Source organism: Furipterus horrens, unplaced genomic scaffold, assembly GCF_987537825.1.
Source record: "Furipterus horrens unplaced genomic scaffold, mFurHor1.1.pri manual_scaffold_11, whole genome shotgun sequence".
NCBI classification, from domain to species: Eukaryota; Metazoa; Chordata; class Mammalia; order Chiroptera; family Furipteridae; genus Furipterus; species Furipterus horrens.
Genome location: NW_028327181.1, coordinates 5,605,806 through 5,633,146, shown reverse-complemented (window position 1 = coordinate 5,633,146; position 27,341 = coordinate 5,605,806). Strand labels below are relative to the sequence as shown.

General features: G+C 51.1%; 2 protein-coding genes across 2 annotated transcripts in view; one reads left to right on the top strand and one right to left on the bottom strand.

Annotated features, from left to right (window-relative positions):
* Positions 1 to 5,153, bottom strand: part of TPCN1 (two pore segment channel 1) — a 48,597-nt gene extending 43,444 nt beyond the window's left edge. The window contains exons 1-2 of the mRNA XM_090292599.1: positions 5,025 to 5,153; positions 2,269 to 2,502 (exon numbers count right to left, since the gene is read on the bottom strand). Coding sequence (XP_090148725.1) covers positions 2,269 to 2,380 — 112 coding nt within the window. The 5' untranslated portion in view covers positions 2,381 to 2,502; positions 5,025 to 5,153. The remainder of the gene's footprint in view (positions 1 to 2,268; positions 2,503 to 5,024) is intronic.
* Positions 5,154 to 5,593: 440 nt separating this feature from the next.
* On the top strand, positions 5,594 to 24,568 carry DRC10 (dynein regulatory complex subunit 10). Its single transcript, XM_090292216.1, has 6 exons — positions 5,594 to 5,642; positions 15,996 to 16,188; positions 16,953 to 17,774; positions 20,703 to 20,936; positions 22,540 to 22,611; positions 24,094 to 24,568. The coding sequence occupies exons 3-6, from the start codon at positions 17,046 to 17,048 to the stop codon at positions 24,400 to 24,402; spliced, it is 1,344 nt and encodes a 447-aa protein (XP_090148342.1). The 5' UTR covers positions 5,594 to 5,642; positions 15,996 to 16,188; positions 16,953 to 17,045; the 3' UTR covers positions 24,403 to 24,568.
* Positions 24,569 to 27,341: the final 2,773 nt, after the last annotated feature.

Sequence of the window (27,341 nt, the reverse complement as noted above, 5' to 3'; positions counted from 1 at the left end):
TTTTCTTTTCTTTTTAAAACATCTTATTTACTTATTTTTAGAGGGAGGGGCAGGAAGGGAGAAAGAGAGGGAGAGAAACATCAGTGTGCAAGAGAAACATCAATCGGTTGCCTCTCACACGCCCCCAGCTGGGAACCGGACGGCAACCCAGGCACGTGCCCTGACGGGGAATCAAACCAGCAGCCTGCTGCTTTGTGGGATGACGCTCCACCAACGGAGCCATGCCAGCCAGGGCTCTTTTGTTTTTCTTAACAAACAAATTCAAATAAGCCACCGACTTTGCCAAGATAAGAAGAGTCCCACTAGCGGCCATTCCAAGGTTAGCTTTATTGTATTTCTGGAATCTTTCCTACTCATCAAGCTCTGTTCAAAACCTGATCTTGACACAGAATCAGGCTGCTCTTCCCACTTTGATCCTGCAGGAGAGCTGGACACCCTGCCATCAGCTCCGGTACTTTGGAAGGACTTAAAAGTAGCACCCAGAAAAAGAAAGAAAAATGTAGCACCCACAACAATGATCAGGATTCCAGTTTAGAATCTTGAGCCCCTTTCCAGAACGACCCACAGCCTTAGCACATCAACCACCCTCCCGTGCAGGCCATTCCCTTGTTGGCCATGACGGATACCCCCCTCACTAGGGGGTGTCCTACTCTGAAGCTGGGACCATGTCACATTCATCACACCCCTTTCCCCAAGCACCTTACACTGTGGCATGAGAGGGAAGATCAGAGAAGCACTGCTGCTTCATAGCTGTGTGACCTTAGACAAGTTACTTAACCTGAGGCTGTTTCTCCCACTGTAAAATACAGATAACAATAACTATCTTGAGATTGTATGATGAAATAATACATGTAAGTGCTAAAGGCCGGCGCTCATATTTACTAAGGGCATATGAAGAAGAAGAAGAAGAAAAGAGAAGCGGGAATGAAGCCGGAGGAGGAGAAGATAAAAGGGAAGAAGAGCAGGGGAAAGGAACCTGGGAGTCAGGCAGTCCTAGGTTCAAATCTCTGCTCTACCACTTGCTGGCTGTGTGACATCAGGCAAGTTACTTACCCTCTCTGACTCACTGCTTCCTCCTCTGTAAAGCAGGGATGATACTGCCTACCTTACAACAGGATCTTAGTTAAGGTAACAGATAAAAAAGAGCCTAACACTACACTTGCAGGCTTGGGCCATTTAAGAAGTGTGCCTGAAATCAGAGTCACTGCTTTCTCAACACTGGTGGCATTCTAACCCTCCTAGACCATCCAGCTCTGCCACCCTAGAAGACACGAACATGCCAAAGCAAGGAGAGGCCTGTGTACAGGGGGCCAGGCCTCCCAGACTCCCATCCACAGGGACACCGCTCTCCTCATCACTTCCAAGGGGAGCTGCTGAGCTTCCTGTGACCCAACTATATTCTCTCTGGACAAGGAAGATGGGAGGACCTGGCTCACCTTTCCCTGGACCCAAGTATCTTCACTTTTGAACTGGAGGAAAGTAATACCCCTCCATCCTGGCTCAGGCACATAGCTGGCGGGTTAAATACCTATTTGCTAAAGAGACCCTAAAGCACTAGTCCCTGACATCTTAGGACCCTTCATAAAAGGCAAGTTATTTTAAGCCTCTCCTGGACCCAAGGCCTGAGCAAATGAAGCAAATGGCTTTGGGACAAGCACCAGAAAGGTTTTTAAAGCCTCTCATTCTGCCAGAAACACACTTAAACTTTAAAAAATTTAAAGCTCACAACCTCCCTTGGGTTCACTTTGTGCTAGGCTATGGTTTAGAGGAAAACAAAGCAAAACCCCAAACCCTCAAATCGATGGATCACGACAAGTGTTTGCCCCCTTCCACCCTGTCCTAGGCAATGCAGGGATGGAGCCCTAGTGTGAAGAAGCAGTCAGCTCTGCCTTCCTGCCAACGGTTTCAGATTGGAACAGACGGAGGCCGGTGTTGAAATCTATTTCTTTTTTTAACCTGGAATGGGGCAGGGAAGTTCGCCAAGGAGCAGGTGTGCGGGAGGTCCTCCCCGCAGCATCCAGGGGTAAAACCAGGATGCCTCAAGTGCAAGGGGGGCAGGATAAGGCACTGAGGGAGACAAGTGCCCCTGGAAGCATCCCTAAATTGGGGGTGCAGGATTAGGACCCCCACAGTCTCCCAGAAGTCTGTGTCAGATCCTGGGGATCAAACAGATTCAGGCACTTGGGTACATGTGTCTAATATCAGACCACTAAGCCCACAACTCACCCCCTCCTGCCTCCCACCCCCAGCCCACCCCAACCGTCTTACTTCTGCTAGGCAGCTCCTCTTGACCCAGGCCATCGGAGGGAGCTAGCGGGCCACTGCCACTCTCGTCCAAGGTCAGGATGAGGGGAACATCATCATCTAAACTCATGGCCATGGTCTTCTCTCCTGCGGCCCTCAGGGTGTGATGTCCAAGGCTGTACAGAGTCTCTGCTTTAAGCTCCCTTTCAAAGCCACTGACGCAGAGGTGCTTCTCAGAAACTCCTCCATCTGAAGCATCTTCTAGGGTTTAGGGATAAAAAGAAAAAAGACAGTTATTAAAATGCAACTACTATGGATGAAAATACAGTACCGCAAAAGCCTGCAATATAGCGAAAAATCCACGACAAATAATTAAATACAATATTTTTTAAAATCCCGCGACACAGTGAGGCCACGATAAGTGAACCACGATACAGAGAGGGACCGCTGTATATAATAGCATGAAAAAAATTAGGGAAAAACTCTACAAGAACCAATACTGAAGTTAATGGTAATTATGTCTGGAGATTGAGATGATGACTAGGATGGCCCACCTCCACCCCTCTCTGTCCTTGTTTGTGTGTGTTTTATAAAGATTTTAAAGACTTAAAAAGTACAACCATTGAACCAATAGTGGTTAATACTCAATGAGTGATTACTAGGTACCAGGGACTCTCCTTGCAATTTTTAAGTAAAGCTGATTGAAATTTCATAATAGGTAGGGTTAGTATCCACCACTACAGAGGGGGAGACTTTAGGCTCAGAGAGGTTAAGTAACTTGCCCAAGAACCTACAGCTAGAAAGTGAAGCGCTGAACGACACACCCGGACTCCAGCCCCGTGCTCCCGGCCACCACGCTACAACTCCCCCTCATCCGAGCCCCAGTATTTAGGCAGCACTTAGCTCCCATGTCCGGCCAGGTCACCTACACTTGGCCATGGCACTCTCAGAGACGTAGGTCTTATGGCAGGAGGGGATCGGCACCAGAATATTTTTTTTAAATGATACCCCGTCAGGCAGCAAAAGCCCTCACCCTGAGTTCCCAATTTAAAACCCTCACAACGAGGCTGTTACAGTTCCTGTTTGTACGCGTTCCCATTTCCGCGGGGAGGACCGAGAGGAAAGCCAACCCTCAGCAGATCGGAGGGCAGACCTTTGAACTTGAAAACAACAGCAGGTCCCTTCCACAAGCTGCGGCTTTCGGGGCTCAATCAACCTTTCCTCCAGACTGACCCATGAATGGCAACCCCGCCATTGATGCCTTTCTCCCATTATCAGAATGATCCCAAGCAGGCCCCTGGGCATCAATCAATATCCTCTGAAAACAAGGCAGGAAAAGTGAGCCTCGTGCTGCTAAGCCTGTACGGCTCTGCCCGGCGCCCGGCAAACTTCCTGTGAGATTTTTTTTTTTTTTTTTTTATGTTTCCTCCAGATCTGGGGATTTCTTTTGCTTTTAAACCTCAGTAGCGGGGAGACTGAAGAGGAAATCCCAAATGAGACGCTACCGTTCGGCTGTCTAGAGAAGGATGTTTCATTTATTTTCCTTTTGGTGTAACTTTTGACCAGCAGATACTCCCAAACCCACGCAAAAGCAGAGAGACTAGGTAACTGAATACGCGATGGTCAGTTCTGACGATTGTAAACATTTTGCCGTTCTCTCCTGTTTTTATTTTGAAGGCAGGAGCATCGACACCCCTCCTCACGTCATCAAGAAGTTTCCTAATTTTATCGTGACTATCGTAACGGCCGGGGCGTTTTAGTTTAGCTGTTTAACACAGGACTGTCTCCTTGCACGCCTTGTTTCAGCTCACGCCTCTCCACCGGGGTCACTCTGCCCCCTTTCCCGGGGGACACCGGCATTTTTTATCATCACAGCGCCGGCGTGGGGGTGCCAGGAGGGAGAGGCCGGGGCTGACGCTAAACATCCTACTGACCACAGGGGTCAGTGGCTCAAAATAGCACTAGCGCTGCTGTTGAGAAATACCCACTACACAGATGAGGAAACTGAGGCTCAGGGGGTCCCCCAAACTGCCCCTTACAAGTGAACAGCTGGGAAGGGGCCGAGCCCAGGCTTCAGCCCCGGCGGTCTGCATCTCGGACGGGTCTGAGGTTAGGGACGCAGCGTCCCGGCCTCCAGCTTAGCCGTTACCTAGGCCTCCTCCCCTCCCGGAACCAGGCCACGGCCGCCGTGGGACTTCACGCAAGCCCATCCGTTCAGGGAGGGAAGGTGGGTCCCGGGCCGGTAAGGGACTTGCACAAGGTCACACCGCGCAGGGCTCTGGAGCCCAGCACCGGGCTCCTTCCACGGGGCTTTGCTTCTCGCTCCCCAGGGGACACAGAAGGGAAGGGTCACCCTTAGGGACAGGTCCCAGGAGACGGCCAGCGGCCGCCACGCTGTCTGCTCCAGCCGCCTCTCCCGGCAGGACTCTCTCGGCGGGGTCGCCTGAGGGCGCCACGGCGCAAAGCAAGGGAAGAAGGAGGGAAGGGAAAGGAAGGGAAGAGGAGCTGGGCTCCGGCTCCACGTGCTCCCAGCCCCCGTCTGGGCCCCCCACCCGCGCGCGGGGGTCGCCCCAGGAGGCCGAGGACGAGGAGAGAGGGTGCAAAGTCCCGGCCTGGACTGGAGGGAGAGAAGCGTGCGGTGACTTCCCCGCGGTCCCGCTGGGCCCGCCCTGACCGCTTCCCAAACTCCAGTACCCAGCGGTAACCCCTTCCTTTGCGCCCCCTGACCCCTGACCCCTGCCCTCTCTTCAGGCCATCCCTGGTACCCCTCAAATTCTTACACGCGCTGCCCCAGTAACCCGGACCGCGCGCCGGGCTCAGCGCCGTGCAGCCCAGCCTGCCAGCGCCACCGTCGAAGCTCGGAACCCGGAGCTGTTGCAGCTGCCGCTGCCACCCGCCGCCGCCACTTCAGCCGCTGCCACCCCGGCAGCTGCGCCAGCGCTCTCATCCACCGCCTACTGTCCCCTCACCCCGCCGGCCCCGCCCCATTTCCCCTTAGCCGCGGTCTATTGGCTAGTTAGGAGGCCATGATGAGCTCTGATTGGCCAAGCCTCAAGTCCTTCCTCAGTTCTCGCCCGCTGCCCGTGCGGGACTCTCAGCCCGCCTCCTAGGAAAGGAGCGGGACGAAGAAGCTCCGCCCCTTTACCCTCCCATCTTCCCCGCCTTACTCTTTCAGCCCAACGGGGAGGCAGTCTGAGCCTTGCAATTGGTGGAGGGTCAGAGAGACGGTGCTTCTGATTGGTCATACCTCGAAGTGGGAGGAACTGAGTGGAACTGAATGGTGAAAAGGAAAATCAGTCAGGCTCCGAGTCCCGCCTTCTGAGATTGGCGGGTAACCTAGCAACGTAGGTAACAGCGAAGGTAACTTTGGGTAGAGAAACCTGGAGCCCTCGGAGCAGGTGAGTGACCATATGGGGAAGGACTGGGGTTGACGAGGGGATGCGGAACGGTGTCTAGCCCGCTATCCTTTGGTTCTCCGAGGAATCAGTAGCCCCCGTCGCGATCCTGTCCCTGCCCTGGGTCTTCGCTCTCCAGCCCCAGCGTACAAGGATCACTGGACATCTTCGGTGTCCCTTCCTGGACTCTTTCTCTCTGCTTATCATCTTCATGGTCCCCTCTCTCATCCCTAAAAAGTGGAGTCGAGTGGAGTGACATCGTAGTTAACTAATTTCAAATCAAACATACGTGCTGGGGGCGCGAGGGTAGCCCGTCTCTAAGTCCCCTACCATTTCACCCAACGGCCATGTGTATATTCCAAGGTAAGCATGCAGTGAAAGGCATCTCAGTTGAATGAGTGATCAAATTAATCATTTTGATTATGCCGATTTTTGCCTTTTGTATTAACTTTAAAACTTAATTCCCGTCTGTCCTTAAAATGTGATTTCATTCACATACTTAGGACACAGTTTGTTGTGAGGATTAAATGAGGTTAGGCAAGGAAGAGCTTGCTGGGCATGGAGCTGAGGAACATAGTAAGTGCTCAGTGAAAAGTAGCATCCGGCCCCGCCCCCCAAAAACACGTCCGTCCTTGGCTCTTCCTGCTTAAAATAGTTCCAACAGAGTTCTCTCTTTCCATGCCTTAAATATTCCTATATTCAACAAGTATTTGCAGAGTGCTGACTACTGGGCGCTGGGGTGGAGCGATCAATCAAAGAAACCTCATTCCTCCCCTCATGGAACCTGTCTCAATACTTATGCACAGGTAAATGTCGAACTACACCTGCAGAGATGATGGAGTGAGGAGGTCAACAAAACCTCTCAAAAAGCAGTGAGGGCAGCTGTGATGGCTGCATTTTCTAAGCAATCAAATCAGGGAGACTTTTATTTCTTAATCCCCCTGGAAGGTGTTCAAGAGGAAGTGAGAATCATAACCAAGATAACCAGGCCAAAGACTGCAAGTGGTGGGAAAGTCAAGAGCGAGAAGCAGAGATTCCGAGGTCGCCGATCCTGTCTTGTGTAAACGTAAAACTGCTGTCGGCAGAAGGCAAGAATGTAGCCCACCCTTCCCTTTTGCCAGTTGTCACCCACCGCTCATAAAGCCTTTGATTGAAAGCAGCTGTAACAGAGGCTGCAAGGTGATAGCATCCATCTCCCCACCTCCAAGCTGGACTGGCCTGCCCAGGGCAACCCAGACAGAGCTCTGCCCTGGCTCCGAGGGGTTGTCCCTCTGGAATACATTCCAGTCGTATGTGGTCCAACGTAAATGCCAGTTTTCCTTGGGGTTTTCCCTGGGTTTGTAGGGGAAAATTGTGTCAAAGGGCTTAGTCTTCCCTGCCTCCTCAATTGCCGGGTGCCACCACACACTTTCCTTTTCCCCTGGGAGAGAAGAGCTTAGGGCAGTGAGGCCAATATGCCACCTGAGTCATGCCTGAACTTATTATAATACTTCCCTTTGAAGAGGGCTTTTAACTCAGCAAAGGGCTTTCCCATATACATAATCATCCCTCCTCCACCCAGCTCCCTTTGATGTGGCTAGGATAGGTGTATCACCAGGTGCCAGGGAGATAAGGGACACACCCAGACTTATTCCCAGAGCCGCTGACAGGGGCGAGTCATGCACCCAGGTCTCCTAACACCAGCTTGTGACTCTGAGCTTGATTCTGCAACCGATGGTGGCTTCATTTATTTATTTACTTTCTTACTGATGAGAGAGAGAGAGATTGAGAGATTTGTTGTTCTACTTACTTATGCATTCATTGGTTGATTCTTGTAAGTTCCCTGACTAGGGTTTCAATCTGCAACCGTGGTGTATCGGGATGACACTCTAACCAACTGAGCTACCTGGTCAGGGCTGATGGTGGCTTTAGATGACACAGATGTCAGCTTGTCTGACAGAGCTGGGCCACTTTCTTTGAACTTAGGTGGAGCACTAGACGTGGGATGGCGAGGCCCGGAGTTTTATAGTAGAGCAAGGCCATTGTGGTCTAGACCAGTGCTTCTCTAGACCAAGGGCACCTCCCCACACACACATGCCCACCCCCGCAGGGACATTTGGCAAGAAACCAGTAGTGGGAGAAGGATGCTACTGGCATTGAGTAGGTGGGGGTCTGGGATCCTGCCAAACTCCCTACAATGCACAGGACAGCCCCCACAACAAAGAATTATTTGACCCAAAATGTCATTGGGGTGGCAGTTGAGAAACCCTGTTCTAGAACACACACACAGACACACACACACCCCTTTATCCTTCAGGTCCTAGTTGGTGGAACTGAAAATAAAAGTGATTGCAAATCACGACGGTTTGAAATACAGAGAATCAGGGAAAAGTATCTCTTTGAACTTAGCTCGCAAATAATAGCAGCCGGTTATATCCTACAGCCAGTCTAACGCCTTTAACATGACGGCTTTCAAACACACATTGTTTTTTAACCACAAACCCCAAAAATACATTTATTTTCCTTCTCAACCCAACTGACACGTATTTAATTACAAATGAATAGTTACTATACACAAGGAACTCTGATATTTTTTATTCTCTTCCATTTATTTTTAACTGGCAAATTGATTTCATTCACTAAAGGAGCACAACCCTCTGTTTAAAGAAGAATCTTATTGCCCTGGTTGGTGTGGCTCAGTTGGTTAGGGTGTCATCTCCTAACCAAAAGATTGCAGGTTCGACTCCTGGTCAGGGAGCCTGTGAGAGGCAACCAATTGATGTTTCTCTGTCACATCAATGTTTTTCTCTCTCCCCTATTTTCTCTCTAAAAGCAATGAAAAAGGGTGAGGATAAAAAATAAATTAAAGACACTCATTCAACATAATCTTCCATCCATGAAAAGCCAGTGTTTTTGCATTTTATAAGGTTACAATTTAAATATTTTTTAAATAGGGGAACTTTATTTTAGAAGAATTCTAAGTTTATTACTAGGAAATTCTTTCTTTGTCTAAAACAACCAAAATGTTACTATCCGCAGTTGGATGTAACTAGAAATAAACACTTCCAAAGCTACACTTTAACCAAAAGAGGAGCTAAGAAATTGTGATGAATTAATGTGTAAGAAGGAGGAAACTGGAGGATGGTGAATAGTTTAATGAATCTTTGCTCTCCTCCATCACTCACAGAAAGACATGAATAATGCAGAAACCAGGAAAATTCAAAAGAAATAGTAAATAGGAGTAAAAAGTGATTCTATTTTGGTTCTTTATAAATCCTTTTCACAAAAACATATAACTATTTGAAGAGAAAATACTATCTCCTAACTTAAAAAATATCCAACTGTTAATTTTAAATTACATCATTTTTGAGGTCATAATAAAAGTGATAAAAGTTAAACATTATTAAACCAGGACTTTATTTGCTACTCACAGCAGTTCTAGCAGGTGCGGGTCCCCTGACTGTCCCCATTTTGCAGATGAGAAGCCAAAGCTTAGAGAGGTTGACTGACTGCTTCAAGCCACACAGAGAGGAAATGGGTGTTACCAAACAGCAGTTGGGGTCCTGCTGCCCTATGCCACCTTCTAGGCAAAATTCCAGAGGCAAAGGTTTGGTGCTAAAGGAAAAGAGCCTTTATCAAAACTTCACAATTTTGGAGTAACAGCTTTCCACATGCCTTAGTCACTTAGGCCTATCAGTTAAGGCTGAACTCTTAACACCTGAGTTCTCCTAACACTTCCCCCTATTAGTTTTAATTATCTTATTACTATAGGGTTAGTTTACAAACTCGCCCCTGGCTGGTTTGGCTCAGTGGATTGAGCGTCGGCCTGCGAGCTAAGTGTCGCTGGTTCGATCTTCCAGTCAGGGCACATCAGAGAAGGAAAACTCTGACTCCAAAAAACCTCCGCTGCCTTGCGGCATACCTCTTCAGGGGAAAGGCTAAGGGAGTAAACCCCGACAGAAAATCCGGAGCCGGAGTCCCTAAGGCAGTTTGACGTTGCAGTCAACACCGGCAACTCCTGTGGCGCACCTGAAGCCAAGCTGTATTGACTCCGTCTTTCCCTTGGACCCTTCAGCTGCGAAGAGAGGGGGGGTCTGCTGCATGGGCAACAGCAGACCCTCCATATCACCCTGCCCAGGCTCTGTAGCTTCAGCTCCACTGGAGAGGACACTCCAGCGTCATCGCAAGATGTCGATTCAACACGGGAGGAGACAGATACCGTGTCACTCCTGAGTCGGACTGCACAACCATTCTCAGCGGTGCAGATAGACTCTTAAGAAGCTACACCATCGTCTCTCGAGACGGACGGCTGCTGACCGACCGACCGAGTTTACAAACTAAAACAACGTAAGATACAAAAGCTACACAATTTTGGAAGAACAGCAGGTTTCTTTCCGCCGCAGAGGTCATGCCCGCTAGAGCACCCAGAGAATAAACCTGCCACCCTCTGCCAGGCCAGCACCCGGAGCTCCTTCCCATCCAAAATACCTCCCGTTGGGAAAGTCGGGCAGCAGCAACGTGATCATCCAGCCGTCCTCAAAGAAGCCAGAGAGAGCCCAGAAGCCAGCCCCTCTGAGAGCCCAAGAGCGCTTCTTTTATTTCAGGTCATCTGGCCCATAATTCCGTGTGCTCTGGAGGCACTCAGCTTCTCAGCTGAATTCGGTCTGAGGCTGTTTACCATGGCCTCGGGCACCCGCCCCCTGCTCCCCCTTACTCCTTCCCAGTGATCCGATCTCTCTGTATCATGGGGATGCCCTGGGCTTGAACTCTAAATTCGTCTGACACCAGAGCCCACAAACTTAATCACTGTGCACTAGGCTCATGTTTTTCCTTTCCACTTCAGAGATGACGGCCCAGAAGGCCAAGTGCATTTGCTGTGGCCAGTAGCAGGCAGAGGGATGTTCATTGTCACCAGCATTTTAGAAATCTGTTCTTGAGAGCACATTCCCTCCCGACCTCCGTCACTCCTCAGTGTCCTCTGTCTCCGAAGCACTGGGTAACGTTGGCGCTGTGGCCACAACGCCATCTCCACAGTCGAGACCCCGTCTGTCATGCCTCCAGTGGTCACTGCTGCAGCCCAAGCCTAGGAATCATTTGGAAACTCAATATAATCCACAAAATACAGTTTCTCACAAAAGGACAAGAAAGGATTGGGGAATTGTTCAAAAAGGGGGATAACAAAAATGCAACTACACTGAAAAAAACCAAGTTGCTTCCAAATCTTTTATTTTAAAATTCCAAGCCCTGAGTACAGGAATGGGAAACGATGCACAGGCCACATGTTGGCCCACTGTTAAAATACGACACTATTGTCTATTTTGTGAAATAATGTTATCCTATTGTGCCAACACCTCCCTATGAGAATACAGGCCTATTGGGAATTCTGGGTTTGCCATGTCTTCGTACTGAGCACCTACTATGCGACAGTTACTTGTGACAGCAGTCTTCCTTGTGAATTGTCGGCCCCCTTCGAGCCCCTGTCTTCCCTGGAAGGCTCAGATAAAGCGCATGGAGTTCTCCCAGAGAAGACTCGATGTGTGGTTTGCAGGCCATGGGGTCTCCCTGAGGCCAAAAGGAGAATTCCTGGTGCTTTAGGCACAGCTTCTGCCTGTTAACTCAATCTGAGACTATTTCGTTGAGGACTTTTGCATCTGTGTTCATGAGATACGTATATTGGTCTGTACTTTTCTTTTCTTATAATGCCTTTGTTTTGGTATCAGAGTGATGCTAACCTCATAGGATCAGTTAGGAGGTATTGCTTCTGCTTCTGTTTTATGGCAGAGATTGTAGAGAATTGGTGTGATTTCTTTCTTAAATATTTGGTAGAATTCACCAGTGAAATCATCTAGGCCTGGTGCTTTCTGTTTTGGAGGGTTATTAATTATCGATTCAATTTTTTTTTTTAATAGATATAGGCCCATTTGGGTTATCTGTTTCTCCCTGTATGAGTTTTGGTAGATTATGTCCTTCAAGGAAATGGTCCATTTCATCTATATTATCAGTTCCTGCCATACAGTTGTTCATAACATGTTCTTATAGTCATTTTAACATTCGTGGGATCAGTAGCTATGACCCTTCTTTCCTTCCTGCTAACAGTAATTCATTAGTATGTCTTTAACATCTCCTTACCACTTACTAACCTTGCTTTTTGACAACAGAGACCTGGCCTCAGACTCCTTGTTCCTGCCCGACTAGTATCTAGCTGGAAGGGAATGAGTATCAGGATGTAAACATTGTTATCTTCTACTTAAGGAAAGTGATACAGATTTTGCAGTTACACAGAGGATATAAAGTTTCCTTTTCAATGAAAGTACTTCAGAATGACAGTATGTATACTTTTAAAAAAATTTAAGTTGCCAATAGCACAACTTGGTCTGGAGATTTGGCAGAAATCACAAAGGCGGCCTGCCAAAGAGACCTTCGGGCGGCGCTGAGCTAGAACCAACCCTCACGAGGGCCGCTCTGCTGCGCGTCTGGTGTGGCGCCACGCTGCCCCCTGAGCCCTGCGTCCTGTGTCCTGGTAGTTACTTAAGTTCCAAAGTATATGAATCGGGGACTCCACATACGCACGTCAGTGAGAGACGAGCCAAAGCCCCCCCGACAATAACTCGGCCGTTCTCGCTCACTTGCATCCTGATGAGCTTTCTTAAGGAGAAAGGGATGGGATGACGGCCCTGCTGTCGCAAACTGTGTCTAACCCGGGGTGCCCCCACGAGAACAGGACACCAGTGGGCATGCTCCGTGGCAGCAGAAAGATCCAGTGGTGTGTGTGTGTGGGGGGGAGGCGGTACCCTTACCTGTATAACATAAATGCAAACATTCGTATCTGTAGTTGTTAAGTGCACTGGCTGCTCTAGGAACTGACTCGTAAACACGTCTGTTCTCTAAGCCCCTAGTCAACAGGACCCATTGAAACGGGAGCAGCACAGAATCATTCTACGGGGTCCTCCACCGAAGTCAATCTTAACACTGGGAGATCGGACGGAATAGTGGTTATGGGTCGCAGGCTCCTGAGACAGACTGGGCTGAAATCCCAGCTCTATCGCTTTCTTGCTCTAAACTAATAAAAACACCTAACCTCTCCCTTCCTCGATTTTCTCATCTATAAAATAGAGGTAATGAAAGCTCCTGCCTCTTTAGGGTTGTTTGGAGGAATAAAGGAGTTAATTCAAGTAACACATGTAGGGTAGTGTTTGGCACATAGTATGTCCTCAAAAATTAGCTAATATTAAAATGACCTTTCTTAAAACGAGACACCCCCCTGCCCATACACACACACACACACACACACACACACACACACACACACTCTCCAGGTCTCTTAACACCCTCTGACTCCTCCATGTGCCGGTGTTGGATTTGTAAGGCTGGATTTTCTTCCTCTTTTTCTCCCAAGGGGAAAAAATATATAATTTACCTCAACGCCCCCCCTTTTTTTTTTCCAAAATATTCTGAGAGTGAAAGTAATAAAACACCCAACCAGCCCACTTGAATGAAGATGAGGGGTAATTTGCATGATAAAGATATATTTCCATTTATAAAGTTCATCAGCAGAATTAATGACAAATAAAGGGAAGGTCCAATTAAAGTTCCCCATCCATTAACAATCCTGCTTCAGCTCTCAGGGCAGGAATTTTCAAAGGAGATGCCGAAGTTGGAAATGATTTAAATATTGAGGTTGGTGGCATTAAAAAGGACATGAAATGATCATATTAGAATTCAAGGAGAGGAGATTTTCCAGTGATTTTTGTCATCAGAGTCAGACGCGTCTCCCCCCAATCCTGGTTCCACGGGCATTTTCTTGTTCACCCAAATGAGCTGTCAAGAGCTGATGGGTGTCATCATAATCAAAGAAAACAAGTTTGCCCTTTAAAGCAAAAGAGGTAATTTGGCTGAAAGCAAATTGGAAACATTTTATGTAACGTTGCATTTCCAGCCGCCATCCCTGAAGAACCCGGGCGTTTGGATTTATGCCTGGGAGCTTTGGGGGACCACGGGGAGAAGTACTTTCATTGAACACTTTGCTCACATTCATCCTGTGGCCACGGGGCAGAGATCCTTCATCCTCAGAGAGGACGCTCCATGGCTGTCCACCGGACGTCATTTTCAGGAAAAGCCTTAAAGGAACCCATGAGACGGAAGAAGAGCAGGAACTGGGTGGGAGAGGAAGTGATGCCCTCCGCACGCGGTGCTGCGCTCCCAGAGGCTCCCGGTTTGGGACCCGTTCTGCCTGGCCAAGGAACAGCGCAGCCTCAGCACCTGATCTGGCTACCTGTCTTCCTTGTTCGTCAGCAGTTTAGGTGATTCTTTGATTCCCTCCCCCGCCGTCCCGCTGTTTACTCTCTGGTTGAGAGAACTGAAGATATCCTGGGTGTCTTCAGATCTCACTTCCTTCTCCCCTGCATTTGTATCTCCACCCCCAAGGTCTCCCTGGAGCCCCCTCAGTCTTGGGCTGTCCATTGCCTAGACTGTGTTTGTCAGCTAGGGCTCCTCCATTGACGGCGCTGGAGACGAACCCTGGCTAAACAAAATGGTGATGGGAAAGCTGACGCACGAGGCCTCAGCGAGGACAGCAGCGGGGGAGGTTCTGGGGCGCTTGGTAGCAGGCCCTCCCGGATACCACCAGCAGCAGGCAGCAGCCCCCACCGCCTCCCATCCTGCGTTCCTCTTCAGAATCCCCAGGGGGAAGAAAGCAGCGCTCTGTGATCGGCAGGTCCACCACGGCCGCACGCGGTGGGAGAGAGGATGAGTTTCTCAAAGGCAAACTGGGGTGCTTTCACCTGACAAAGAGGAAATGGATCATGGGAAGGCTGAGACGTCCTGGCCACTGCCTGCTCTCGTTACGGCACCTGGAACTCAGTGGGTTTAAAACTGAGCTTTTTGTCTGCCCTTTCCAACAGTCTCTCCAGTTTCCCTAGTGACTCAAGGGCCCCGACCAGCCTTCTTCCCTAATCACCCAAACTGGAGACTGTCCTTCACTCAGCAAGTCCTGCTGCTTCTTTCTTCTTCGGATTTTCATTGGCTTGAACCGTGTCCATAAGCGACCCCTCGATGTAGAGGAGGCTGAGAGGGTGAGCACTGAGTATCTCCAGCCTCTACAATATAGACAAGGAAAGAGAGAAGGAAGCTGGGATGGGGGTGGGGGGTACCTGCCTCAAAGGGGTTCAGCATTATGAGCAGCTGGCATGAGAATCCCACCAAGGCTGGAAGCCCGGGAAAGGCTTCACTGAAGAAGTGACGCTCGAACTGAGGTCTGAGGATAAGGAATTAATTTAGCAAGAAAGAGAGAGAGGTCATTTCTGGAGAAAAACAGGAGGTACAAAGAAAGGTCTAGAGGTGGAAGGTTTATAGTATCTCACTTTACTTGCCGGGCCCCCGCCCTTTCCCTATAAATCATCCATATAACAGATCTTTTTCAAAAATCTAATTTTATCTTGTCACACTTGTCCTGCAATCTCCTATGAGATAGAAGCCCCCTCTCCATGTTGAATAGGTCACAGTCTCGACCTATTCTGTGACTACAACTTCATGTGTGCATGTTTTATATCCTGAACTAGGTTATAAACTCTGGGAGGACAGGAGCCACACCTTGCATCTCTTTTATATCCCCAGGGGCTCCATCAAGGCCAGATTAGATGACTATAGGGATGATCTTTATCGCGGGGAGCAGGAGCAGATGTAAGCAGACCAGTTAAGGAGCGCTTAATCATCTAAGTGAGAGAGTACAAGGCCCTCCTCGGTCGCAGAGAGGCTACTGAGAAGGAAGGATGTGGAGTGGGAGCTGTCAGGGAGAGAACACGATGGAACTGGGTGGCAGATTGAATGTGGGGGGTGGGTAAGGAAGCATGAGGGGCGGCGCTCAGGTTTCTGACTTTCGCAGCCAGGGTGGCTGATCAAGACAAAGGGTAAAGAAGGAGCAGGGTGAGCGGCGGGCCCATGGTGGGGTCCATCTCAGCCACGTTGTGCTGGGAGCCCAGCTGATCCTGGCAGTCAGCATTTTTTAGATTCATCTGTACCTGCAGCGGGGCCCAGAGACTCAGACCGGGAAATCCCTGAAATCCTGGACTTGGGATTTCGGTGTTAATGGGCTAAGAATATTAGTTATTATTTACCGAGCACTCCCAAGGTCCAGGCCCCGTGCCAGAAACTTCCCATTGAATTAGAAGATCCCTGTCTTGTGGCCGATGAAGCCCAGGCTTAGGGGGATTAGAGAACCAGCCCGAGGCCCCCCAGCAAGTATCTGAACCCAAGTGGGGTTGCTGCAAAGACAGGCTCTTAGCCATCATGCCTTGTGGGCCGTGTCAATTCTTGATTTCTGATGGCTCCCCAAAAGTTTCCCGAAGCAGGCTTTTAACAAGGCTTTTTATTTTGTCATAGGTGTAGCGTTACAGAAAAGTCGCTTACAGTACAGAAGGCCCGTATGCCCTTCATTCGGCTCCCCCTACTGTTAACGTCTTACATGGCCGCCGTGCGTTTGCCCAGACTCGGAAATTAACATCGACACATGCTGCTGGCTACGCTAGCCACTTAATTTGGATTTCACCTTCCAGGATACAATCCCAGATGCAAGGTAAACACTGTGTTTCAAAGGCATTGTTCATCCCGCTCCGGTTTTTAAAATCCGTGCTTAAATACCAGCGCAGGAGTGCTGTGCTGGTCCCAGTGCCGTGTGCTCTGTCCCTTTCTGCTCTGCGTCGGGGGCTGCCCCACGCCCCCCGTGGGCTGCACTGCGCCGGCCCCCTTGTCAGTTGGTTCCAAACTGGGTTTGACTGATGAGAGGCCCTGGTGTCAGATTGGAGGGCGGGACGAAGGGAGAACCCGGAGTATTTCTCCCCTCCTTGCATTGGCTCTGTTTCTGGCAGTGGCCACAGGTCCTCTGGGGCTGGACAGGAAATGGCTGTGGTTCCAGCTTCCCCTTGGCGACCAAGATTCTGAGACTCACCACCTCCTCCTTCTGAGATGGCTTCCTGCCACTAACAATCGCAGGGGCGAGGGCGGGGGTGGGGGGCTTCACCTTGCCCTGGCTGGCCTCTCAGCCCTTCCATCACCTGTATCACCGGTTTTCTGTATTGAAATATTTAGAATGATGTCGGCATTCCTGGTTGGTCCATGCCCGACACACGTGCCCAAGACCCACCGCCACACTTGGCCTTCCTACCCTTGTAGCCCCGACACTGTCACAGAGCTACCAACTGCTTTCAGTGAGAGGTTCTGTATAAAAGCTGCAGAGTGCCTGAGATGAACCCCCAATGTCAAGTTTGTGGTCGCTGTGGCCCAACCAGCCATACCAAGGTCTGCACAGCTTTACTAACTGCTTCCTCCTTCCTTTCTCAGGGTATCTAGGGATAACAAAAGCAGGAGACCCATCTAGTCTATGAAAGTCTCAGTCTTCCAGGGCAGACAAAGACACAGAAGGCTGCTCATAAAATGGCCTTAGACATCCTCGCCGTGGGCCCTCTCTACGAAGGCCCTGACATCAACCAAATAAGGCTGATGGCAGAGCCATCCAAAAAGCCAGCCTCTCCCCTAAAAGCCTTGGTTCCCTCTAAGACCAAACTCACCACCGTTGAGACCAAGAGGATCATGTCCGTCCTGGATGAGACCATCCACAAGGTGGAGTTGGTGACCCTCTTGTCGTACATGACATCCAATCAAGAAGATCTGGAGGGCATGCTGGGAAAGGACATCGCGAAGGCAGTGCAAGAGCACGGGCGCCTCTGCCAGGTTCTCCTGGACAAGGTCAGTTACCTGCAGGATGAGGGGCGTCTGCTGCAGGAGGAAGAAGAGTCTGAGGAGGGAGGGCAGTTCCGAGACCACCTCCTCTCCATAGAGCAGCAGAAATGCCACCTCCCACCACTTATGCAGCAGATCAGAGAATCCACCAAGAACATCCTGAGACTCTTGCTCAGTAACCCGCAGGCTGCCAGGCTCTTGCAGGTGCACACACGGGGCAGAAGTGCCGGAGCCCAGAGCTTCATCGATAGCCTGATAGAACTCCGGGGTTTCCTGTTTGAGAGGCTGCTCACTAGTCCCATGGAAGCTAGAGACAAGGCTCAATTCATCCAGGATGTCACCAGACGGAACAAAAGGAACCAAGAAGCCATTGATGCTCTTGAGAATGAATTGGCAGCGAGGATGAAGGACAGGGCTGCGGAGGTATTGCTTGCAGGGTTGGTCGGGTTACGGAAGGGGCCACACAGGGGAGCCTGAAGGTTTTGACAGCTGGGTTTCCCCTCCAGTGATTTAAGTAGATGTTTTCATTCATTTATTCCACGAATATGGTTCTGAGCACTTACTAGGTGCCAGGCCTTATAAATAGCCCACACGGTCCCAGCCTCACAGAGTTCACAGCAAGGAAGGTAGGTCTCAAAGAGCCAATTTAATTACAGTTTTGAGACATGCAGTGAAGGGTAAGTATAAGATGCTCTAAGGGAGAGTCACGGGAGAGCTGAACTCAGGCCAAAAAGGTCAAGGAAGGTGAGACCAAGACATGAAGAATGAGAGGGAGAAAGCCAGGCCGGCGAGAGAGGAAAGAAGCTTCCAGGCCAGAGCAGGTGAACTTTTTCTACGAAGGGCTGGGTAGTAAATATTTTAGGCTTTGGAGGCCAGGCAGCCTCAGTTGCAACTGCTGGACTCACCTCTGCCAGTATAGTGTGAAAGCAGCCATAAGCAATCCATAAACGGGTGGGCTATGTCCCAATGAAACTTTATTTATAAATACAGGCAGCCAGCCCGATTTGGCCCGTGGGCCTGTGTTTGCAGACCCCTGCCCAAGGGGGAAGGGAGGGTGCGTACCTAGGCCCTGAGATGGGAATAGGCCCAGCTGGGTCAGGAAGCTAAAAAGTGCCAGCGAGCCGGAGGGGCGGGGCAAAGGGGGGCCCGGAGGGAGGGGCGGGGGGTGGGTCACACAGGAGTTGAGGCCTAAGAGCAAGGGGCAGGTGAGAAGGGTGGAAGCTCTGGGAACATTTTTAAGAAGGAAAATAATCCCAACCTAATAATAACCCTTTCAGGACACATATTATGTATAGTTGACCCATGAACAACCCAGCTTTGAACTGCAAGGGTCCACTTATGCATGGATTTTCTTCAATAAATACTGTAAATGTATTTTCCTTATGATTTTCTTAGGAACACTGTCTTTTCTCTAGCTTACTTCCTTGCAAGATTATAGTATGTAATACACACAACATATAAAATATGTGTTAACTGTGTTACCAGTAAGGGTTCTGGTCAATAGAAGGCTATTAGTAGTTCAGTTTGGGGGGAGTCAAAAGTTATATGTGAATTTTTAAGCAGAGGAGAAATGCCCCTAATCCCTATGTCATTCAAGGGTCAACTGTATTATGCTTTCCGTATATTTTCTCACTAAAAGCCTTCTCAAGTCTCTGCTAGATGGTGTAAAAGTATAGGTTTGGCTGCTAAAACAGAGAGACCCACACAACAGTGGCTTAGTCGAGATGGAAATATATTTCTGTCTAAGATGGCACAGAGGCTCTGCTTAGTAACATTGTCAGGGGTCCAGGCTCCTTCCCCCTGGCTTCTCTGCTGTCCCCCACGGGACTTCTAACTGGGGACCTAAAGGCCGCTCCAGCTTTCCCTCATAATGCGGCCGCTGGCCCAGCCAGCAGGAAGGAAGGAAGGGAAAGAGGGTCCTGCCCTCTGGGGACACCGCATGGAAATAACACATAGTACAGTTCTTAGCCACACCCAGAAGCCAGAGACCTGGGATACGTGGTCTGCGCTGGGGCCATGTTTTCAGCAGGACATTCTGCTGCACAGCCTTTCTGGGAGAGCAGATCCTGGGGACAGCCAGCCAGCGCTGCCACAGGCTCTTCCGTGTTCATGCCCATGAGACGGGAGGATCGAGGCCCTGTGACGCTGTCTGCACCCCCTCACCCCCCCATGCACTAGCTCAGGTGTCCCCCTGCCTTATGTTGTCACTGCTTTTGTCCTTCAGGTCATGCTCAGAGATTGCTGGCAAACATTTGTATGATTATTTGAACATTTGACTTGGGTCCGGCTCCCCCACAAGAGGACAGGGACCTTGTCTCTTTGGGCCCTCCGTTCTGTCCCCAGTGAGCCAGGTACAAAAGGCAGGGCACAGTAACTGTTTGCTACAGGGAGAGGTGACAGGCTCCTGTGTGCTCAGTCAGGGGAGACCACTCATAGGTTGGAGAGGTGCCACCTAGGGACAGGGAGAGGGCCCCAAGTGGTCCCATTTGGGTGGTGGAATGAGCTTAGGGCTTCCAAGCTGGACAGATCGAGGGTCAAATTCCATTTTTGCTAGGCAGGCAAATCACATCACGTCCCTGGACCTCAGTGTAAAGTGAGGGGCCGACACCAATCAGGCATGTATGGTGCCCACACGGAAAGCCAATGATACTGCCTGCTCTACGGGCCACCCCCAGGGCAGGAAGCCTTGCCCTGGGGATAAGGTTGCCCAGTAGGTGCCCCTTCCCTCCCTGCTCCCTGTGTGTGGGGAGTGAGCTCAGATCCCCAGCCCACCCCCACCCCGGAGCCCCGCTGCCAGCTGGCCCCAGCCTGAACCGGCCTCGGCCCCGGCAGGTTCAGGGGGAGACCCCAGGGCCCGTGATCAGCCTTCTGAGTGTATGTACAAAACAGTCCCATCCTCCTCCCTCATTCCTAGTTTTGAACCAACTGAGGGCAGGGGACAAGCCAGGCCCTCAAGGAAGAGCAGGTGGCAGTCCTGACCTTCCTGCAGCCCGCTGTGTCTCTGCCAACTGGGCACCCCAGCAGGAGTGTTGCTGCTGTCCCCGACCTCTCCTGTGGCCTCACCATGCACACCTGTGTCCTTCACTCATGCCAGGAAAGAGGGGGTGGGCACCAAGAACCCGGGCCCTGGATCACAGACAGACCTGGCTTCAAATGCCGACCCAGCTGCAACACCCTGGACAGGAAACTAGACTCCCTTTCAGCCTCAGTTTCCTCACCTGGGATCAGGCGGTCCCTGTGCCCGTCGGGTCGGCGGTGGGACCAGGGAGGGGATGATGCAGCGGTGGCCGTCTCCGGTGGTGATCCCTGGTCACGCAGGTATTAACGGAGCCTCTCCTCTTCCTGACCCAGGTAGAGAAGGAGAACTTTGTGGTCCAAGAACTGAAAAACCACCTGCACCAGGTGCTCAAGTTCTCGGAGAAGAGCCTCCTTCGCACCAAGCAGGAGGCCGAGAAGCAGCAGAAGGCCGACTTCCGGGCCTCACAGGACAGGGTGGCCAAGATCCAGCAGGAGATCATGCAGCTGCGGTCCCAGTTCCTCAACCTGGTCACGGAGAACCGGGAGGCGGAGCAGGCGCTGAGGAAGGTGCGCTGGCAGGCGGGGAAGAGGGGACAGTGGGGCCACTGGGCAGGGGACAGGGTGAAGGAAGGTCCAGCGTGTAGGGCAGGGCTGCCGCAGCCACCCAGGAAGCCCAGGGTTGAGCCAGTGTCCTTTGGGGGGCAGGAGGGTACAGCACGCAGGCCCAGGGGCAGAGAGACGGGGTCCTGTCCTGCTGCGCACCCGCTCGGTGATCTTGGGTGGGCAAGGTCTGAGCCTTGCAGGGATGACGACACACCTTGTCGGAAACCGTGCGAAGGAAGGAACGCATAAACCGCAGGCCAGTCGCCTCCCTCTGAGCCTCTGCTTTCGCTTCTTTACAATGAACGTGATCGCTTCGGCCTTAAAGAGTCAGTACAAGGACTCGGTGAGAGCACAGGCAGCGCGCTGGTGCAGAAGAGGTGCTCGGGAAGCGCCGTCTCTTCGTTTGCCTTCCCTACCACCTCAGCCAAGTGCCAGGCCCCCTGGGCCCCAGCGTGTTTCCAAGTCCCTTCCCTCACCGAGGGCCCCTTCCGAACACTTGTTCCTGGTTTCGTTTAGTGTCACGACTCTTCTGAGCATCTGACGGAAGCCAGGGCTTTTCCCCCATAAAAAGTCATGTCGCAGATGCACACTGGTGGATGATCCCTGGGGGGTCACAGGCCCCCTGATGCCAGCCCATCCCTGATGCCCAACTTAAGAATTCTTGCTCTGTAGGACTAGGAAGCTGGTTTATTATTATTATTAAGTTAAAGTGAAATTCACATAGCATAGAATTAACCATTTTAAAGCCAACCATTCTGGGGCATTTTTAGTACACTCAGTGTTGTACAACCACCACCTCTAATTCCAAAACATTTTTATCACCTCAGAATAAAAGCCCACAACCATTAAGCAGTTTCTCCTCACTCCCCCTACCCTCCAGCCCCTGACAACAATTAATCTCCTTTCTGTCTCTATGGATGTGCCTGTTCTGGACATTTCATACAAAATAAATCCTACAACATGTGGCCTTTTGTGTCCGGCTTCTCTCTCTCAGCATCGTTTCCAAGGTTCATCCCCATTGTAACATGTATCAGCACTTCGTCCCTTTTTAGGGCTGCATAACACTCCGTTGCATGGATGGGAGCTGATCTTTTATAAGCAAAATTGGATCGCATCCCTCCACTGCATCTAAATCCAGCCAATGGCCTCCCCGCCCTCTGAGACACAGCTGCCCCCCTGCCCTCGCTGGGACCTCACTCCTCCTCAGCTCCTTCGTTCCAGCCAACTGGCTCCGTTTCTGTTCTTTAAACACCACGAGCTTGTTCCGACCAAAGGGCCTTCGCACCTGCTGCCGCCTCTGCTTAGGATGAGCTGGAGCCGGACTGCTGGCTTCCAGTGCAGCTCTGCCGCTCATCAGCTCCGTGACCTTGAGAATGTGCGTTAGTGCGTCTGATCCCCACCGTCCTCGTCTGTGAAATGGGGGGAGCCTGCCTGTGTGGGTTCCTAGGCGAGGCACGCAAAGCACCCACCAGAGGGCCGGCTGCTGCAGAGAGTGCTCAGTCTTGTTTCTTGCTAATACTCGTCCATCAAACTGACTAATTGGCGTTTTTTAAAAAAATTTTTTTAGAAGAAGTATAAAGTGGAGACGGAAATCGAGAACTGGATCCAGAAATACGACATGGAGATGGGTGAAAAACAGGTATTGTCGCTGCATGCGTCTCCCTCAGGTGTATTTCCCGAGAGCGTCTGGAAATGGGGGATGGGAGGAGAGGCCCCAGGACGGTCCATGGTCTCAGCCAAGTTCTGGGCCTCCCCAGAGAGGCCTCGGAGCACAGACCTGCACCAGGCCCTTCCCTGCGCCTTCCTTAGGCTCAAGTGTTTATCTGGCCTGGGGCAGGGAGGGCAGAGGTAGGCAGGAAGGATCCAGAAGCTGCGAGCCACTAAGAAGTGCTTGACAGTGGGCCCAAGGATTCTGGCTCCATCTAGTGCCCGCATCCCATACACTGAACCTTCCTTGCTAGGCTTCCACGGGCACCCGGGCCAGGGCTCATCCCGCCGCACCCAGACACGAGCCTGCCTCCGCCTCTTCACGCAGGCGCTCAGAAAGGAGTGCCGGGCGCTGGGACCCAGCAGTGAAGAAAGGCCCCATTCTCAACTGGAGGTTCTACTCTGGTGTCCCTTGCCAGCTATATGACCTTAAGCAAGAGGCCTGACGTCTCTGAGCCCTTTCCTGCACGTGATCAATAGAAACAGTCGTACCCATGCTATAGGACCATTGTCACCAAGCACTTGTAGCCGGCATGGGATCTGGCCCAGAGGAAGTGCTCAGGAAATGGTAGCCTACAATATGGGTGCCCTCAAACCCTCCACCCAACTCTGTGATCACTTCGGTGGCCCACAGCCTTGGCTTTGGCCCAGGGAAGGAACCTGGTGAGCACGGGAGAAGACAGCCTCTGACGGGTCCCAAGTCAGGTGTGCTGTTCAGAGAAGGGCAAGTCAGGGTCTGGCTGTCTGATCACCAGAGCTCCAGGCAGGGGACACTTTGGAGGCTGTGCTCTCGTTTCTCTGGTCCCAATGAGGGGGGTGCATTCCTGGCCAGCTGTGTGTCCTCTGAATGTGCTTCGCTTCTGGTAGAAGCTTGGTAAACGTTAGTGGAGGGGAGGCTGTAGTTAGACCTAAGGAAGAACTGGGGGGCTTGGCCATTGGAGCAAATGCCACTCACCGGACCTCTGAGTCGGATGGCTTCAGTGGCAGCGTTTTCTACGTCTTCACGTGCACCTGGCACCGCACGCAGTGATTGTGTCCGTCCCGTCATTGAATCCTGGAAACAGCTCCCAACCCTCCCTCCTGGGTTTGGAACGGTCCCCATGTTTCAGAGATGACAAAATGAAGGCCTCAAAGGTGAAGCCTGTCCAGGTGTGGCTGAGCTGGGATTTGTCCTCCCTCTGGCCCACCCATAGCCACGTTCTTTCCCCGTTCCCAGAATTATGTCAGTCGGCTCCCACCCCGAGCTAGGATGGACCTCATCACCTCTCCCCTTCTCATCCGGGCCTCGGGGGCAGAAAAGCTCAGTGCAGGCGGCAGTGCTGGGGTGGAAGCCCCTTTGGGAAGGGTGGGGGTGCATGCAGAGGAGGTGGCAGGTTGGCCCGATGCCTGGTGACCCCACCCCGACCCTCCCCAGAACGAGTACGAGGAGCTGGATGTCATACACAAGGAGGAGAAGCTCCAGCTGGATGAGCTGAAGCAGAGGCACGACGTGCTGGTGAGAGAGTTCACCCAGATCCAGGAGGAGCGGGAGGTCAGCTCCAAGAAGAAGCTGGAGGCAGAGCAGGAGCTGCTGCGCATGGTGCGGGCCGCCACGCTCATCCAGGCCATGTGGAAGGGCTACCTGGTCCGCTCCATGCTCAGGTCCAAGAAGAAGCGCGGCAAAGGCAAAGTGAAGGCCAAGGGCAAGAAGGCCAAGGACAAGAAGGCCAAGGGCAAGAAATGAGCCCTCCTCCCCCCGTCCTGCTCTGATCCCATGTCCTCACCCATGTGCCCCACCCCCCAGAGAGCAGGCTAGAAAGCCACCGGGACAAGGAAGCCCTGTGAGTGTGGTTTTAACACTTTTTCAAAATTATAAACCATTTTAAACCACAACTATAAATAAACCTCATTTCACACAGAGCTGTTGGCTGCGTGCACGTCCATATCTGCAAATGCCGCTTCTGTGAGGGGAGCGTGCAGGCTGGGTGCCATCCTTTAGCCTCCATGGGAAGCCAGACCCCAGGCTGCAGGCCCCTTGGTCCCAGACCAGAGCTGCCATGGCCACGATGGACACGTCACCCACCAGGACTGCCCACAGAAGGGAGGGGCAGGCAGAGGACCGCAGGAGGAACAGGGCTTCAGGCTGCCCTCAGCCCCTGCCCTGGGATCGCCCATTTGCCTACAACTTCCCCTCCAGCACTGTGAAAGCTCAGGAGTCCCAAGGTCAGAAACCAGCAGGCTCACATTGCCTCTATTTGGTGCCCAGGTAGTTGAACAACGTATCTTTTAAAAAATTCATTGTTGGCATTGAAAAAATCAGAAACCCAGCTTCCTGCCTTTTCCGGAAACATTTCACTTAGATATCCCAGGGCCTGCATGTCTTCCAGAGCTGAGCTGTAGCACCTGTGAGACGGCAGAGACGGCAAGTTGCCCCAGTCCCCGCCACTCCCAGCAGTCTTCCCAGACACCACGGCATCATGCCAGTGGCCCCTCATCATCGCACTCAAGCTGTGGCCTCTCTTAGTCTAGCCAGGAGGAAAGAGGCATTTCTGGCCCATGTCTATTAAAAGGGGAGGGGATAAAGGCAAATGAAAGCTGGGATGGGAGGGTGGTGACTAATTCTTTATGGAAGTTCTAGGAAGTTTAAACATCTTACACATTTATAATGAAAAGTGTTTGTGCCAAGAGACCAGCTGACTGTCCTTTCCCTCATGCCTGCCTGCCCGTAAGAATGGCTGGGCTTGGCTCCTGCTGCACAACGTCCTGAATCCTCTCAAACAAGCACCAGCTGGCCGCAGTGAGCCTCCGTCCCCCGTGCCTCTTGCTAAGTGGCCCCAGGCCTGACTACCAGCAGCCAGCCTAGCTTCCCAGCTTGGCTTCACCTGGGAATCTCCAAGCCCAGCACGGGTAGCAGCCATCTCAGGTTGTTCTACAGCTCAGGCCGGGTGCCCCCAGGCAGAACACAGGTGGGGGCTCACCTTGGCCTGCACCACCCAGGAAACCCCAGGGCCTGCGCACCCAGTGGGCAGCTACAGACCATGTCGGAGCACCAGCACCCTGACCTTGCACAGCTGATGCTCCACAGAGGGCGGAGGGTGGTGGTCAGTGGTCACAGCCAGTCCTTGCAGCGGACTGACCTGGGCAAATCCCTTCTCTTAACCTGCCAACAGCAACCGAGGCTCAACTACAAGAGGAGGGTGTACTCAGCCCACACAAATGGCTCACCCTCGCGTACCCAGCTTGGGTGACAGGGGAGGCACTGCCACTGGACCCTGCAGGACACCTACTCCATTAGGCCACACGACCCAGACACAGAGTCCAAGCAGCTCTACCTAATACACAGAAACAAACACAGGGAGGCTGCCAAAACGAGGAGACAAAGAACATGACCCACATGAAAGTACAGAACCAAACTCCAGAAAAAAATGTAAACAAAATGGAGATAAGCAATCTATCAGATACACAATTCAAAACACTGGTTATAAGGGTGCTCAAGGAGCTTAGTGAGGACCTGAGTAGCATAAAAAAAGATCCAGTCAGAAACAAAGAATACACTAATTGAAACAAAGGCCATGCGCTGGCTGGTGTGGCTGAGTGGATTGAGCACTGGCCTGTGAACTGAAAGGTTGCTGGTTTGATTCCCAGTCAGGGCACATGCCTGGGTGGTGGGCCAGGTCCCTGGATGGGGGTGTGCGAGAGGCAAGCGGTTGATGTTTCTCTCACACATCGATGTTCCTTTCCCTTTCTTCCTCCCTCCCCGCTCTCTCTGAAAATAAATTTAAAAAATCTTTTTAAAAAAGGAAATAACAACTTACAGGGAAATAACAGTAGTGGATGAAGCCTAGAACCAAATCAATGATTTGGAACACAAGGAAGCAAAAACAGCTGATCAGAACAATAAGAAAAAAGAATCCAAAAAAATGAGGATAGGGTAAAGAGCCTCTGGGACAACTTCAAGCATTCAACATTTACATCATAGGGGTGCCAGAAGGGGAAGGGAAAGGGCAAGAAATTGGAATTCTATTTGAAAAAATAATGAAAGAAAACTCTCTAATTTGGTGAAGGAAACAGACATGCAAGTCCAGAAAGCACATCCAAACAAGATGGACCCAAAGAGACCCACTCTCCAAGACACGTCATAATTAAAATGCCAAAGGTTAGAGATAAAGAGAAAGTCTTAAATGTAGCAAGAGAAAAGCAGTTAGTTACCTACAGGGGAGCTCCCATAAGACTGTCAACTGATTTTCCAAAAGAAACTTTGCAGGCTAGAAGGGATTGGCAAGAACTATTCAAAGTCATGAAAAGCAAAGGACTTATAGCCAAGATTGCTCTACCCAGCAAAGCCATCATTTAGAATCAAAAGCAGATAAAGAGCTTCCCAAAGAGAAAACTAAAAGAGTTCATCATCACCAAACCATTATTATGTGAAATGTTAAAGGGACTTATTTAAGAAAGAGATCAAAACTTTGAACAATAAAATGGCAATAAATACCTATCTATCGACAATTCAATCTAAATAACAAACTAAGCAAACAAGTAGAACAGAGACAGCATCATGGATACAGAGAGCGTTTCGATGGCTGCCATATAGGAAGGCGAGTGTGGGGGTGAAGAGGTGAGGGGATTAAGAAGCACAAACAGGTAGTTACAAAATAGCCATGGGGATGTAAAGTACAGTGTAGG